The sequence below is a fragment of the Pipistrellus hanaki genome, assembly GCF_964339955.1.
Source record: "Pipistrellus hanaki genome assembly, chromosome: 5".
Classification (NCBI taxonomy): domain Eukaryota; kingdom Metazoa; phylum Chordata; class Mammalia; order Chiroptera; family Vespertilionidae; genus Pipistrellus; species Pipistrellus hanaki.
In genome coordinates this window covers 72,169,671-72,185,223 of record NC_140507.1, presented here as the reverse complement: position 1 = coordinate 72,185,223, position 15,553 = coordinate 72,169,671, and the positions used below count along the sequence as shown (strand labels likewise).

Sequence of the window (15,553 nt, the reverse complement as noted above, 5' to 3'; positions counted from 1 at the left end):
TCAGAGCTAGACTGGGTTCTAGAGCCGAGCTGAGCTCCAGAGCTGGGTTGAATTCTTGCACTGGTCTGGGCCCCAGAACTGGGCTTGGTCTCAGAACCAAGCTGGCCTCCAGCACTTGTCTGGGTTCTGAAGTTGGGCTTAGTTCCGGAAATAGGCTGGATTCTAGAACTTAGGTAGGTTCCAGAACTGGGCTGTGTTCTTGAGCTGGTGGGGGTTTCAGAGTTGCGTTGAGTCCCAGAGCTGAACTGGACTCTAGAGGTGAGCTGAGTCCCGGAAGCTGACTGAGCCACGCCGGCCTGGGTCCTGGTGCTGGGCCTGCTCTGGGAGCTTACGTCTGTCATTGCACTGGACTGGGCCCCAGCACTAGAGTTTAGCTGGATTCTGGAACTCAACTCGGTATCAGCACCTGGCTGTGTGTTGGAGCTCGGTGAGACTTCAGAGACAGGTTGTGCTCCAGAACCGAGTTGATTTCTAGAGCTGGGTTGGGTGCCTGCTCTGGATTGGGCTCTGGAAACTGGCCAGTCCTTGAAGCTGGTCTGGGCCCCGGAGTTGGAGGGTGTTCTAGAGCTGGTCTTCCTACTGCAGTGAGAGTGGGGCCCAGCATCAAGCGGGGTTGTGGAGACAGGCCTTACCTCGGAGACGGATGAGGTCCCAGGGCTCGTTTGAGTTCTGGAGACGGGCCTGGCTGAAGCACTAGGCTGGGATCTCGCGCTGGGCTCAGTTTCCGAGCTGGACCCCTCGCTGGAGCTGGACTGGGCCCCAGAATGGGGGCGGAGACTTGAGTGAAACTGAGTTTTAGAGCAGGGTTGGGATCTGGGCTGACCTGCCACATGCACCTGGGTTCCTGAGCTGGTCTGGGTCCGTGAGTAGGGTTGAGTTTGGGAGCTGTCTTTGAATCCTAAGCTGGAGTGGCTTCTGTAGTTGGGCTGATTCTTAAATCTCACCTGGGTTTCAGAGCTAACTGGTGTTCCTGAACTAAACGGGGTGTCCAGGCCTGGCCGTATCACAGAGCTCTCTTGGGTTCCAGAGTCGGCCTGGGTTTTATGGCAGGGCTTGGTCACAGAGCCGGGCTGGCTTCCGATACTGGCATGGACCGCAGAGCTGGGCTTGCTCTTAAAACTTGTCTGGGTCCCAGAGCTTGACTTAATGCCAAAGCTCGGCTTGGCCTCCGCGCTGTCCTGGGTTCTGGAGGTGGGCGGGGCTTTGGAACTGGGCTGGGTTCTGGAGCTAGGTTGGGTGTCAGAACTGGATTGTGTTCTAGAGACGAACTTAGCTTCAGAGCTGGCCTGTGACCGAGAACAGGGCTTGCTCTCAGAGCTGGGCTTGGTCTCGGGATTGAGCTGGGTTCTAGAGCCGGGTTCCGTCTCAGAGCTGGGCTTGGCCTCCGAACTGGTGTGGGTTCTGGGGTTGAACTTGGTCTCAGAGCTTGCCTGGGCTCTAGAGCTGGGTTGGGTCTCAGAACCAGATGAAGCTCTAGAGATGAACTTGGCCTCAGAGCTGGCTTGGAGTCTAGAGCAGGGCTTGGTCTCAGAACTGGGCTTGGTCTCGGGACTGGAATGGGCTCTGGAGGTGACCTGGGCTCTGGAGGGGGGCTGGGTCTCGGATCTGGGCTGGGCTCTGGAGCAGGGCTGGGCTTCAGGAACCAGCCTGCAGGGCTGGGGCAGGGGACTGGGCTCCGGACTGGGGCTGCGCTCGGCCCCGGAGCAAATTAGCCACAGGCCTCCCTGGCCTCCCCGATGGCCGCCCACACCTCCACCACAAACTCGTCCGGGAAGGCGAACTCGCCCAAGACGGAGTCTAAACGGCGTGCAAACTCCTGAACGCTCGCTGTCTTCTTGGACGTCTCCACCATGGTGGATGCTGCCAGGGTGGGGAGGGAAGGGGGTGAGCGCGCGCTGGGACCCCAGCTTCCCCTTGGGGCCCTACCTCCCCCCAGGGTCCGCCGGCTTACCCTGGCCCCTTACCCAGCTCTGGGTCCCGGATGCCCATGTAGCTCTCCAGCAGGTCATCCACCTTCCGAGAGGCCTCCTCCTCAAACTCACTGGGCTAGGGAGCGGGAGACAAAGCAGCCGGTCAGAACCACACCCCTCCGGCCCAGCCCCCTCCCAGGCTCCACCCTTTGGGTACCAGCCGGCTGGGATGCCTGTGCCAATGCTTCTGTGCAACCACCACTGCCCTGCCTCACCCGAAGACCCGGTTTGCAGGAGGGGAAACTGGCGCTGTGTGAAGGAGGTCTCACCCTTGGCCACGCTGACTCAGAGGTAGAGCTGTGGGGGTACGAGTCCCGGAAGGCCCCTCTCCCCTTCACTCACCACTTCCTCTACTGTGGCAGCCCCCCCAGAGCGGAGCCGCAGGGTCTCCCGCCCGCTGGCCACTTTTGCTTCCACGGGGCACTTGCTGCTCCGGCTCCTCTGGCTGATCATGTCTGGAGGGGACAGAGTGGCGGAGGGGCACGTGTTCTGGGCGGATCCACTCTCTGTAAACCCTGGGAAGCCACCCGCTGAGACATTCTAGAACTTTCTTATCCTTCAAAGGCCCCCTTACACTCATAGCTCTAAAGCAGCCCTTTTAAAGCTCCCACCAAGTGACACAATAGATCTAACCACTTCCTTGTCTTTCCTCCATCTTCCCAAACTCCCCCATCCCCATTAGACTGTAACAGTATAGAGACTACCTACCTGTTCCCTGCCATGGCACCAGAGGCATCCAGAACCTTCCATCGGACCCCATCCCCCCCCATCCTCCACTGTCCCCCGCATCCAGAGAGCCCACTTCCCCAGGAACCCCCTGCCCCCGCCCCGCCTGCCCCCAAGCCCTCACCGAAGGCCCTCTTGGGCTGCACCAGGCGCAGGGTGAAGGGCTGGGCCTTGGGCAGCTCGCGGAGCATCTTGGCGACCTCGTAGTGGCGGCAGCCCACGATGGAGTGGTCGTTGATGGCCTCGATGCTGTCCCCCACGCACACGGCCTCGATCCTGTTGATGATGCTGCCCTCCTTGATCCTCTGCGGGGACCCAGAGTCACTCCAGGGGCCGCCCCGGCCCGCCCCCCGCAGAGCCCACTCAGACCGAGGGGCAGAGCTCGCCCCGCCCCCGAAGGGGCGGAGCCCCGGAAAGCCCCCCCACACCGCGCACCTTGATGAAGGCGTAGCCCGCGCCGTTGTCCGTGATGGTCAGTCCCAGGGCGTCCTCCGTCTTCGTCACTTCCACCTCCTTGGTCTCGCCGCGCACGTGCGCGAAGATGAAGTCCTCCAGGCCGATCTGGCCGCCCAGGAGCTTCTGCATGTCCACCTTGTGGCTGTTCAGGGTGCAGAACAAGATCTGCCGGAGGAGGGGGGGGGGTAGTTAATGCCGGCGGCGCTCCCTCCCCACTGCCTGGGAGCAGGAGGCGATGGGCTCCAGCACCCACCCTGGCCCAGCCACCTGGAGCCTAGGAGCCCAGCCCGCGGGATGGATCTGCAGGGGTGCGGGGTGAGGAGACAGGCCCCCAGGATGAAGGGCAGGACGAGGAGGAAGAGCCCTCCTTCCCCACCCCAACACTTCCAGCTCCAGCCCCTCGGTGCCCTGATCCCCCATCATCTATTCCCTGCCATTCTGCGTCCGCCGGCGCCCCCTGGGGGCTGCAAGGCGCGCTGCTCCGCAGCCCATCACCCGGGCCTCCTCCGACGGATCTACCTCCGGGAAGGTGCTGCCTGGAGCCCCAGCCCCCGGCCGCGCCGGGAGCCGCAGACGCGCTTCCCCGAGGGCCGGATCCACCTTAGCTGGTGGGTGGAGCGAGCTCCCGGACGAGCTAGGGTCTCCCTAACCCCTTAGACCCGCTCCTCCTCGGTGCAGCCGCTCAGACGGGGCGTCCCCGGTGCATGGGCACCGCCGGGTATGAGTGGTGCGTCCCGGAGATCCCGGGCCCAGGGGTCCAGTCCAGGGCCCAAGCTCCATCCACCTTACCCCCGGTCCGCCCGGCGGGGCTCGGACGCGGCGGTCCGCGGGCCTCACCTCGGTGGGCGCGATCCCGAAGGCCTCGGCTATCTTGGCGTAGAGCTCGCGGACGTTGGTGAAGCCCTCGATCTTGCCGGTGGGGCTGCCGTGCGCCAGCTGCGTGCGGAAGACCAGGCGCGGGCGGGCGCGGGGCGCGGCGGGGGGCTCGGCGGGCGCGGGCGCGGGCGGGCGCGGGGCCTCGGCCCCTCGGGCCTCGCGGGCCGCGGCGCTCTCCATGGCCGGAGGAGCTGGGCGACCCGGGCCGCCGCCGCCGCCGCCACCGCCGGATCCGCTGCTTCCTGCCGCCTCCCTCCCCTCCCCCGGCCCAGGGCGCGACAGCCGAGCTGCCCGGGTAAGGGGATCCAGGAACCCGAGCCGCCCGGGAAGGCGACACCGCGGGGTGCCGGGAGGGGGGCCGCCCCAGGTGTCCAGGCCCCGCCAGGGCCAGCTGCGCGCTCCCCGAGGAGGCTGGGCGCTGCGCGGGGCCTGCATTGGAGAGCGGGAAAAACGGATCACAAAAAGGGAGTGGGACCTCGGAACGCGCCGAGAGGTCACTTTGCAAGCCCTCCTTTAATCCTGGCAACAGCCCTGGGAGGTGGAAGTAAGGTCACCCTGGTATAACCTGAGACCCATCTGTCCTTCTGCCCCCCACCCTCCAGAGCTCCCTCCTCCTTCACTGCAAAAATGGGTTTTTCCCCAGCCCAGATGGCCTCGCACGGCCTGCCCCCCTTCCATCCCTGTCCTCACTCTCTCCTCGCTCACGAGGGCTTCAGCTGTTCCTGGACTCCCCCGGAGGGCACAGTCCTGCCCCAGGGCCTTTGCTTGTGCTGTGCCCTCTGCCCCACCCGGGGCCTCTTCTCCCACATCTCCAGGTGGTTCCTTCCCTCACTTCCTTCCGCTCTTTGCTCAAATGTCACCTCCTCTAGCTACCTCGATTTCTCTCCCCAGCTTTCTCTTTCTCCCCAGCACTGGGCATCACTGACAAACCAGATGATTTTTACTTATCCTTCTGGGTCCTGTCTTCCCAACGGCAATGTCAGCTCCAGGAGGGCAGGGGTTCTGGTCTCTTGTTCCCCTGTATAAGGGGGCCCGGGGCCAGGCACTCAGGAAGCAGGCCCTCGGGCAATATTTGATGAGGGAATAAATGGACCCCAGGTTACAGAGGAAGGAGGCTCCGGCACCAGGAGGCCTCGGTGAGAATCCCCGGGGAATAGAACTCGCGGCATCAGGAAATCTGGCTCAGTGAGCAGCGGAGGAATGCTATACCCGTGAAAAAGAGGGGCGCCCCGCCTCGGAGGAATCTCCGAATCCGGACATTGATGGGAAAGGCTTTGGGTGATGTAAGAAAATGTACGTGAATTTTTAAAGCCTACAAAACATGACACACACCGAAACATGGATGAGCCAGACACACAAGGCACACAGTGTGTGGTTCTATGTATGTGAAATGTCCAGAACAGGCACATGCTCAGCGACAGGGTGTGGATTCCTTGAGAGAGGGACTGGGGGTGATTGCTTAGCGCAGTGGTCGCAAACTCATTCTTCAACAGAGCCAAATATCAACTGTACAACGATTGAAATTTCTTTGGAGAGCCACATTTTTTCAACCTCAACTTCTTCTAAGGCCACTTCTTCAAAACAGACTCGCCCAGGCCGTGGTATTTTGTGGAAGAGTCACACTCGAGGGGCCAAAGAGCCGCATGTGGCTCGCGAGCCGCAGTTTGTGGACCACGGGCTTAGCGCAACAGGGCTTCTTTTTGGAGTGATGGAATGTTCTGGAATTAGATTGTGCCAGTGGTTGCACAACTTTGTGAGTACACTGGAAACCACAGAATTGTACACATTAAAGCCTTTAAAAAAAAATGAAAAGAAACCCAAAACGATCCAAATGGCACTCTTTCAGGAAGACACACTCATGTGCTAAAAGGATGTAAAAGACCTGCCCAGGAATGAAACTCCAAATTTGGGATGGAGATTCCTGTGCCAGGAGCTCACACCTGGGAGGGGAGTTGACAATATCCAGTTGTATCAGTCTCCAAGGGTTGTCACCACAGAGTACCACAAACCGGTGGCATAAAACAGATTTATTATTTACAGTCCCAGAGGCCAGAAGTCCAAAATCAAGTTATCGGCGCTCCCAGACCCTGGGCAGGATCCCTCCTTGCCTCTCCTAACTTCCGGTGGGGGCCAGCAATCCCGGCATTCCTCAGCAGCCTGCGGTATTCCGATGTCTGCCTTTGTCATCACATAGCTGTCTCCTTTCTGTGTCTGTGTCTACATTTTCATCCTCTTATAAGGACACCAGTCACTCTGGATCAGGCCCACTCTACTCCAACATGATCTCATCTTTTAATTAATTACATCTCCACTGACCCTATTTCCAAATAAAGTCACATTCTGAGGCCCTGGGGTAAGGACTTTGACATATCTTTTCAGGGGATGTAATTCAATCCGTAGGATGGGTGTTGGTCAAATGAGTCTCCAAAAGTTTTAGCATGTTTTGTTTACTTTTATTGATTTCAGAGAGGAAGGGGGAGGGATAGAAAAATCAATGGTGAGAATCATTGATTGGCTGCCTCCTGCACGCCCCCTACTGGGGATCTAGCCCACAATCTGGATTCGTTGGCCCTGACCAGAATCAGGAACCAGGACCCTTTAGTCCACAGGCCCATGCTCTATCCACTGAGCCAAACCAGCTAGGGCTAGAATGTTTTAAATATTCCATTAACCCTGAAGTCTCAGAGTTTCCTCAATAAGTTAAGCATAAAATTACTATATGACCCAGCAATTTCACTCCTGGTGATGGACCCAAGAGAATTGAAAACAGGTACTCAAATAAAAACCTGTACATGAATGCTGAATGTGTTCACAGCAGCACAATTCACAATGGCCAAGCCCAAATGTCCATCCACCACTGGAATATTACTCAGCCAGAAAAGGAGTGAAGCACTGACACTTGCTATAATGTGAATGGGCCTGAATAAACAGCTGTGAGAGAAGCCAGACACAAAAGGTCAGAGTGTGTGACCCCATGTGGAATGTCCAGAACAGGCCAATGCAGAGACAGAAAGTAGATTCCTGGTTGCCAGGGGCTGGGGGAGGGCAGGCCTGGGAGCATCTTGGGCAGTCCTGGGCACATCTTCTGGCTCAACCCCCTACAAACACACACACAAGAGCCCTAACTGGTTTGGCCCAGTGGATAGAGCGTCAGCCTGTGGACTGAAGGGTCCCAGGTTTGATTCCGGTCAAGGACATGTACCTTCGTGTGGGCACATCCCCAGTAGGGGATGTGCAGGAGGCAACTGATCGATGTTTCACTCTCATCTATGTTTCTCTCTATCCCTCTCCCTTTCTCTCTGTAAAAAATCAATAAAATATATTTTAAAAAACAACACACACACAAACTTGAAATTCAAATTCCACTTTATTTTATTTTTTTAATTTAAAAGTCCAGATTAAGCAGTGCCAAAGGGTCCTTCATGACGGTCCGTTAGCTGGAGGGCAGGGGATCAGTACGTTACTCCATTCCGAGGTGCAGGAAGCCGAGGGCCACAGGCAGAAGGCTCTCACAAGCAGGAGAGCATGTCCGCAGTGTGCCTGCTTGCGTGGGGCACTGTGGTCAGCACCTTCGGGGAGTCCCTCCCTGTGTCGGGTATGGGTTTCCACTGCCCTGTGTCCCGGGGCAGATCCCTAGAGCGTCACCCTCCCTACACCAGTGTTGAGTTGCTGTTGGTCCCCTTGTGTCCTGGGTCATGCTGCCCATGTGTGGTGTTCCCACATCCCTGTAGTATGACATGCTCTATGAGGCCATGGGGTTCTGTGTGTTGTGCATGTGGGGTGACTTTTCTGGATTTGGGGTACTGGGGAGGTTGAAAGCCAGGGGATGGTGTAGAATAATGTTAGGGGGCTGAGCTCCCAAGGTGCAGGATTGGGCCTGGCCCCAAAAGGTGGGCCCCCATCCATCCTCCATGGGGTGGGACCAAGGCAGAGCTTGGTCTTCTCTGGGTTCCCACGAGCTGACCGACACCTTCATAGGTGCTCACTGCAACAGGAGAGAGGGGGAGCGTCATGACTGGGGACTCGTCATCTCAGGCCCCACCACCATCCTAGGGGACACCAAAGGCCCCTTCCTTAAGCAGCTCCAAACAGGTAGGGGCCTGGAGTTGACCCCATCTAACCCGGGGAGCCAGGAAACACCCAGAATAAATTGCCAAGAAGCTTTGGAGAAAGTCTAGCCCCCCTAAGTGAGATCAGCTGGCCAAGGGGGGCTGGCGGATCGATCCCACCAGCAGCATTAACACAGCACCGCTGTGCTGGAGGCTCAGCCATTAGGCTCCTGCCCCAAGCACCAAATAAGTCCCACCTGGTAAATGCCAAGCGGGCGGGACCCTCAGAACAAGGTCCGGCTGCTGGTCCCGCCCCGCAGCGCCCACGGGTTTCCAGAATCCCACCGGAGGGAAATGCAGGCCAAGGTAAGTCTAGCCTGAGCAGTCCCGCGTTCAGGGCCACCCCACCAAGGCTGAGCCAGGGGCAGCCCGGCACACACCTGGCCACCTGGGCCAGGATCTCCTTGATGCGGACCACGAGCTTCTCGTGCTGGGCCGGGTCGCGCTCGATGGCGCCGTGCAGCTGCGTCATGTAGAAGTCCAGCGTGCTGAGCGTGGGCGTCTCGCCGGTGCCTGGGGGCAGGGGACGGGTCAGCGGAGCCCAGCGTTGGAGGAGCTGAGGCTGGGGCTCCAGGGAACCTCCGCCATAGATTGGGGTCTGTAAGGGAGGCGTCCTGGGGAGGGGGCCCTTGGCGCGTGTCCGTGGGGGTCGAGTGAGGGGGGTCGGGCGCCTGGACCTGAGAGTCAAGGTCAGCTGTGAGAAGGAGGTCAGAAGATGTTGGCTGGGGACAGGTTGTGGTGGGAGGTATGGGGGTCTACTCGGGGAGAGAAAATTAGTCAAAATCAGCCAAAGACAACTAAAGGCGGGACGGATGGGGTCAGAGAGAGAGGGGCTGGCATGGGCATGGGTCAGGAGGGCGGGGCAGCAGCGCCGACAGGAGCTGCGGGCGGTCCGTGGAGCGGGGGTGGTCGGGGCGGCTTGGGACAGGGATTGCGGTGCGGAGTGGCGGGTGCGGGCAATGTTTGGGGCAGGGAGGTGGTCATATGGAGCGGGTCCGTGGGGTAAGGAGGGCTGGGAAAGGAGGCGGAGACACCGGGGACATGACTGGTGGTGACCCGGTGGGGTTTGGGGTGGAGCGGGGTGGCGGGGACAGGACTCCGGCGGGCGGGGCGGGCCTCGCACCGGGGACGGGCAGCGAGGCGAAACTGGCGGTGAGCGCCTGGCGCACCGCCTGGAGCTGCTGCTGCAGCGCCAGCGTCCGCCGCTCCTCCAGCGCCAGCTCCTGCTCCAGCCGCTCGCGCGCGCTGCTCATGTTCTGCGTGTGCCTCTGCAGCACCGCGTTCTGCTCCTCGAAGGCCACGTTCATCTTCCGCAGGCGCCGCAGCTCCGCCTCCCGAGCTGCAGCGGGAGCCGGGTCAGAGCTGGCACTTCCGCCCCCCACCCTCTGCCAGGCCTTTGCGCGGGCTGTGCCTGCACCAGGCCTTAAGGCACGGCTCTGCCCACAGCCCGTCCTTCAGCTCCGGGCCTGCGGGACAGGCGAGGAAGATGGCCTGGTTTTAGGGTAAATATTCCCCTCCCTCCCTCCTGCCGGGGAGCCCTCTTGGTCTCTCTCCCAACACCTGTTCCCCCAAGAACCCCGGTGTGCTCACCTTTGTTTTGGTCCAAGAACTCTTCAGTGAAAATGGGGACATCAAAGGTGGAGAAGCCGTCGCAGTCCCCACCCTGGCACAGACAAGGGGCAATGTTTATGTTGAGGGGCATCCAGATGCTCTTGGGACATCCTCCTGGGGAGGGGGGATCTCCTGGAGCCACTGAGGTCCGAGCCTGTTTAACATTCCCAGGGGGTGGCACCCCACTTACACAGGATGGACCGGCCATTCACTTCCCATGAGCCTTGGCGCGAGCTCACTGGGGCCTCACACAGGGGCCTAAAGGCTTCCAGACCTTCCTCACCCAGGGGGCTTCTTGGAGGAGGGACTTACCTTGTGTCCATTCAGGAGGGTATTCATGAGCCCGGAGCCCGAGTCCTCTGGTGGGGGAAGGAGGAGGGCAGGGTCAGCCGCCCCATCTCCTCTGACTGCCTCCTCTACCTCCCAGGTGAACCCCCTGGAGGCGAGGGGTCTCCAGGCCCACCCCTCAGAGCAGGCGCTCAGCTGCCGGGGGCTGGGGCTCTCCTCACCTTTCTTTTTTTATATATATATATATTTTATTGATTTTGTACAGAGAGGAAGGGAGAGAGATAGAAAGTTAGAAACATTGATGAGAGTCATTGATCAGCTGCCTCCTGCACACCCCCTACTGGGGATGTGCCCTCAACCAAGGTACATGCCCTTGACCGGAATCAACCGGGGACCTTTCAGTCCCCAAGCCGATGCTCTATCCATTGAGCCAAACCGGTTTCGGCTCCTCACCTTTCTTGATCTTCTTTTCCTGGATCTTCTCTGTGCACATCTTGTAGGCTTCCGACTGCTGGTAAGCTCGCAACTCCTTCATGTACTGCTGCTTCTCCCGCTCGGCTTCGTCCAGGTACCGCTGGCAGGGCAGCAGGAGAAGGCTTGAGCCGGCCCCAGGGCGGAGGAGGCCTCCCAGGCCAGGCCCCCACTTCAGCCTCTCATCTCGGGTGCTGGGCATTCCCAGAGCGCCTATTACCCTCCAAACAACCGGGCCCCTAGCCTGCCGCTCAGGTACCTCCTAGCTTCCCACCTCATCACCGGCCTTTACACACCACGCTGAGGTGTCTGACTACAGGCACTCACCTCCAGGCTGCCCTCCTGCACCCGTTCTACCTGTTGAAATCCCACTTATGAGGGTACAAGCCAGTGATGGGTTTTGTGGCCTTTTCTTGATGTTTATGCAGTTTTTAAGTTACTAGGATTTGAAAATTGGATTTCACATAAAAATCTAGCTCTCACCCCTATTTCTTTTAGATGTTGGGTGACCACACTGGTTAAGTTTTATGTCTAGTCTCCCCTCCTGCTACCTCTGCCTCTTCCCCCAATAAGCCGGGGCGGCCTCAGGGGCGGTCAGCTCTCCAGGAGGAAGAACCCTCCACACCTTTCAGGATATGGCTGCGGGGCCTGAATGGGTAGGGGGAAGTCGGTGGCCCGGGCTGGCCCCCTCTGCCGCCCCCTGCCGTCCACCTGCTTCTCTGTGGGCTGCAGCTTGCTCCACTCGGCACCCAGCATCTTGGTGATCTCCGGGAAGGGCAGGTCCGGGTGGCGCGTGCGGATCTGCTCTCGCCGCTCATTCAGGAAGCGCACGTAGCCGGTGACAGGTGCTTTGGGGCCATTGGGCAGGATCTTCTTTCGCTTCTTTCCCTTGGGCCAGCCGCGCTTCTTCACAGGCTGTGGAACCGGCAGTGCCGTTGGGAGGGGCGGGGGGGGGGGGGCCAGAGGGGGACGGGGCGGAGCCGTGGGCGAGGCTAGAGGTGAGGTAGCCAGCCAGCAGGGAGAACCCAGAGGCCTGGAGGAGTGGCCAGGTCAGGGGACAGGATTGTGAAGGGGGTTCGAGGAACCCCGGATAGAAGTGGGGGCTGTCAGAGGTGCTGGGACAGGCTGGTTTGTTGTGGGTGTGGCCTCTGCAGTACAGACGTAGCTTGCACCGGAGGAGGGACCCACAGGACCACCAGAAGGTGCTTTCCCCGGGAGGCAGGCAGCGGGCGGGGCCTGGGCTTAGAGTGGCATCTGATGGGGCGGGGTCTCAACCTGCAGAGGGACATCTGGGCAGCGGGCGGAGCCACAGCAAGTTCAAATTTAGTCTGAGGGGAGGCTCGGAGACCCAGAGCCTCCCGCACCGCCATTCGGGGGCTCTCACCTCCTCCTCGTGGGACCCCTTCTCACTGGCTCGCGGGCCCTCGCTGCGCTCTTGCTTGACAGCCACCACGAAGCCCCCATGCTGTGCAGAAGCCTTGCCGCCCGCCGGCCTGGAGTCACGGGAAGGCCAGTCACCCCCACCCCCAGCCCGACGGTGGGGCTGGCAGAGAGGGGGCCCGAGTCCTGGGGGCAGGAGTCTCTAGGGGCGGGGTCCGGGGTCCGGAGGTCGGATCAGGAGCCAGTAAGGACCCCCGGGAGAGGCTTAAGCCACAGGACTCCAGGGTCCCTCCCATTCATCCCCCCGACGGCAGACAGGGCAGTGGCGAAGGGACCCGATCCCTGTTAGGGGCTCAGTGGGGACCTGGGGAGAAGCCCGCGGGGGCGCTAAGGGAGGGACCTCCCGGGTGGCGGGGAGTCAAGACCCTGGGGCCGGGTCGAGGCGCCCCAACAAGGGGGGCTGAGCGGCGCCCCAGGGGCTGCGGAAGGGGAGTCGCACTCACGCGACGGCCGCGCCGGGCTGCTTCGGGCCGTGGGACATGGCCGCACCTGGAACGCAGACGCGCGGCGGAGTGAGGGGCGCCCGAGCCACCGACGCCGCCGGGCCCGCAGCACTCGGGGGGGCCGGATCCCCGGGCTGGCAAGGCCTCCGGGGCGGGCGCCCCAGGGACCCTTTGTTGGGCGATCGGCCCCCGCGCGGCCCTGGTCCTCCCCCCTGGCCGGCAAGCAGCCCCGCCCCCGCCCCGCGACCCCCGCCCGCCGGCCCTCGCGGGGCCCGGAGTTCCGCAGCTATTTTCACCTCCGAAGAAACTTTCCCGGACCCCTCGGCGGCGGCGCCGCGCCAACCAACCGCCCGGAGCCCGCCCCCGCCGCCCGCCCCGCCCCCGGCAAGCCGACGGCGGCCTTCGCGCGCGGCCGGATTGGGTCGCGCCCTTTCCCTGGGGCGTGGCCATGCAGATGAGGGTCGGCGCGCCGGCCCGCGATTGGCCACTAAGCCGCGTGGGAGGTGGAGAGGGCGGCTGCGGGCGGTGCGTCAAGTTGGGCTGCGCTCGGCCGCTCCGGGACTAATCAGGGCGCCGTGAGGCCTCGCCCGGCGGAGCCTCTTAAAGGGCCAGTAGGCACCGCGCCGACTCTCCTCCTCCGCTGAGGGACAGATCCCCCGCTCCGGCCCGACCGGCTGCGGCCCCGCCCCCGTTGCCATGGGGACGGGGGCAGGTTGCTAAGGAAGGGGTTAAGGACCATCTGGGCAGCCCCTTGCCTCAGGGCGAGGCGCACCAAGTTCTTAGCATCCTGCAGACCCGGTGGGGAAGTTTCACCGGTTTATTGATGGGATTTGGGGCCCCCGTGCCTTGTCCTGCCTGAGACCCGGCAGAAACTGCGCTCCCTCCTGTGCAGTGAGGACACGGACCATGTCCGGGACCGGGAGGCTGGGATGCTGTGCGGCCCTAAGACCAAGAGGCCGGTCAGGCTGGGGCTGGGTGAGGGACTGGGCTTGAAGCATTTGGGAAAAGGTGGTGCGACAGGAAGGCTGCAAGGATAAGGTGACCAGACGTCCCGCTTTTGGCGGGACAGTCCCTATTTTTAACAATTTGTCCCGCGTCCCTCGGCGTTTTAAAAAAGTCCCGATTTTTGGAAAGAATGCAGGACAAGCTAGGGAACGGCGGGAGAACGGGAAGGGAATATACGGTTTTTGGCGGCCATGTGGTTATTTAGCCAGGATATGAATTTTATATTATTTTTGTTAATTTTATAATGTTAAACTTTAATAATAACACATAATTGTTGAGAACTGATTATCGAGAACTGCTTATCAAAGTTCGCATTGTTGATCAGTTGTTAGAATTGTGGAATATGCGCTGTCCTTACCAAGAACTAATGCTGTGACAGAACGCGTTTTTTCTTTTTTTTTAAAAAAATATATATTTTATTGATTTTTCACAGAGAAGAAGAGAGAGGGATAGAGAGTTAGAAACATCGATGAGAGAGAATCATCGATCAGCTGCCTCTTGCACACCCCCTACTGGGGATATGCCCACAACCAAGGTACATGCCCTTGACCGGAATCGAACCCGGGACCTTTCAGTCCCCAAGCCGATGCTCTATCCATTGAGCCAAACCAGTTTCGGCTAGACCAAATTTTTAATCAAGACACCCCCCCCCCCCCCAGTTCAATGGTGTCCCGCTTTACCAATGTTAAAATCTGGTCACCATGCTAGGACCTCATGAAGCTGGAGGGCAGAAGGTTCTGCTCTTGGCAGTGGGGAGGGGGAATAGGGTGGGAGGGATCTTCTGGTCTGGACTGGGGCTGCCTCTGCTCCCGGAATGCCAGCAGCAGTCTCCGGATGCTCAGATAAGCCCATTTGATCCTAAACAACCTGTGGGACATCACCTCCTGCCCTCATCTCACTCCCCTCTCCCCCTCCTCCGTGTTCTTCACATACACCCATTCCATTCATTCCCACCTCTGGGTCTGCCCTCTGTTCCCTCCACCTGGCGTGGCCGCCCTGACACTCTGCCTGGCTCACGGCTTGCCCTCCTTCAGGCCTTTGCTCAAATGTCACCTTCTTTTCTTTCTTTCTTTCTTTCTTTCTTTCTTTCTTTCTTCCTTCCTTTCTTTCTTTTTTTAAATATATTTTATTGATTTTGACAGAGAGGAAGGGAGAGAGATAGAAAGTTAGAAACATCGATGAGAGTCATCGACCAGCTGCCTCCTGCACACCCCCTACTGGTACATGCCCTTGACCGGAATCGAACCCGGGACCCTTCAGTCCCCAAGTCCACTGAGCCAAACCGGTTTCAGCCAATGTCACCTCCTGAGTGAGGCTTTCTCAGGCTTGTACCCCACCTCATACACCCCGTCTTATTTTTCCTCCAGATGCCCCTTTCCTCCATACGACCTGCTTGCTTGTTTATTTGCATTTTTGTATTGACTTGAGAGAGAGAGGAAGAGAGAGGAACCTCGATCTGTTGTTCTACTTATTTATGATTCATTGGTTGCTTCTTGTATGTGCCCTGACCTGTAAAGGAACTTGCAACCTTGGCATATCCGGATGATGCTGTAACCAACTGAGCCACCTGCCTAGGCGGTGACCTGCTTGTCTGTTTGTTGCTGTATTCCTGGCACATACAACAGTGCCCACAGGGGCTGCTTAATACATTTTCACTGACTGAGTGAATCCTGTGCTTTTCTAAGCGCACAGGTGCCGCTAAGCATGGAGTTACATTCAATCCAGCAGTTCCACTCCTAGGTATCCAACCAGGACAACTGAAAACACGTGGCTGCACAAAAGCCTGCGCAAGAATGTCCACAGCAGCAGAACTGACAAGAGCCAAAAATTAAAAAACATCCCAAAAGCCCATCCATTAATTACCAGATAACCAACATGTAGTCCCACAGATTGTCATGTGGAACAATAGAGTATCGTTTGCCATAAAAAGGAATATATTGCTGACTTGTGCTACAACGGTGGTGAATTTTTTAAAAATATATTTTATTGATTTTTTTACAGAAAGGAAGGGAGAGAGATAGAGAATTAGAAACACCGATGAGAGAGAAACATCGATCAGCTGCCTACTGCACATCCCTTTCTGGGGTTGTGTCCGCAACCAATGTACATGCCCTTGACCAGAATCGAACCTGGGACCCTTCAGTCCGCAGGCTGACGC

General features: G+C 59.3%; 3 protein-coding genes across 4 annotated transcripts in view; all 3 read right to left on the bottom strand.

Annotated features, from left to right (window-relative positions):
- NFIC (nuclear factor I C) overlaps nucleotides 1-15,553 on the bottom strand; it is a 217,517-nt gene that overhangs the window by 17,944 nt on the left and 184,020 nt on the right. The gene's annotated exons all lie outside the window — the stretch shown is intronic.
- Nucleotides 1,575-5,514, bottom strand: GIPC3 (GIPC PDZ domain containing family member 3). Of its 2 annotated transcripts, XM_084886504.1 has the most exons (6): nucleotides 3,990-4,294; nucleotides 3,132-3,317; nucleotides 2,821-3,001; nucleotides 2,313-2,425; nucleotides 1,965-2,046; nucleotides 1,575-1,860 (listed from the first exon to the last, which is right to left on the bottom strand). In XM_084886504.1, the coding sequence occupies exons 1-6, from the start codon at nucleotides 4,206-4,208 to the stop codon at nucleotides 1,709-1,711; spliced, it is 933 nt and encodes a 310-aa protein (XP_084742630.1). In that variant the 5' UTR covers nucleotides 4,209-4,294; the 3' UTR covers nucleotides 1,575-1,708. The 2 variants fall into 2 exon arrangements, with proteins under 2 accessions (XP_084742630.1, XP_084742631.1); XM_084886505.1 differs by lacking the exons at nucleotides 1,575-1,860; nucleotides 1,965-2,046 and having other exon boundaries at nucleotides 2,077-2,425; nucleotides 3,990-5,514.
- HMG20B (high mobility group 20B) lies at nucleotides 7,377-12,772 on the bottom strand. Its single transcript, XM_084883552.1, has 10 exons — nucleotides 12,687-12,772; nucleotides 12,391-12,436; nucleotides 11,892-12,000; nucleotides 11,219-11,422; nucleotides 10,490-10,610; nucleotides 10,061-10,107; nucleotides 9,728-9,800; nucleotides 9,261-9,476; nucleotides 8,518-8,650; nucleotides 7,377-8,013 (listed from the first exon to the last, which is right to left on the bottom strand). Exons 2-10 carry the CDS (start codon nucleotides 12,426-12,428, stop codon nucleotides 8,001-8,003), a joined length of 954 nt encoding a protein of 317 aa, XP_084739678.1. The 5' UTR covers nucleotides 12,429-12,436; nucleotides 12,687-12,772; the 3' UTR covers nucleotides 7,377-8,000.

Excerpts from the sequence above, each read along its gene's own strand:
- GIPC3 (XM_084886505.1), bottom strand. The coding sequence starts at position 4,463 with ATGCAGGCCCCGCGCAGCGCCCAGCCTCCTCGGGGAGCGCGCAGCTGG. Across the intron at positions 3,002-3,131 it reads CGGGCTACGCCTTCATCAAG|AGGATCAAGGAGGGCAGCAT; the intron begins GTGCGCGGTGTG and ends GGGTCCCCGCAG. Across the intron at positions 2,426-2,820 it reads GCAGCCCAAGAGGGCCTTCG|ACATGATCAGCCAGAGGAGC; the intron begins GTGAGGGCTTGG and ends TGTCCCCTCCAG.
- HMG20B (XM_084883552.1), bottom strand. The coding sequence starts at position 12,428 with ATGTCCCACGGCCCGAAGCAGCCCGGCGCGGCCGTCGC. Across the intron at positions 9,477-9,727 it reads GTTCTTGGACCAAAACAAAG|CTCGGGAGGCGGAGCTGCGG; the intron begins GTGAGCACACCG and ends CTCCCGCTGCAG. Across the intron at positions 8,651-9,260 it reads CGCCTCGCTGCCCGTCCCCG|GCACCGGCGAGACGCCCACG; the intron begins GTGCGAGGCCCG and ends CCCTGCCCCCAG.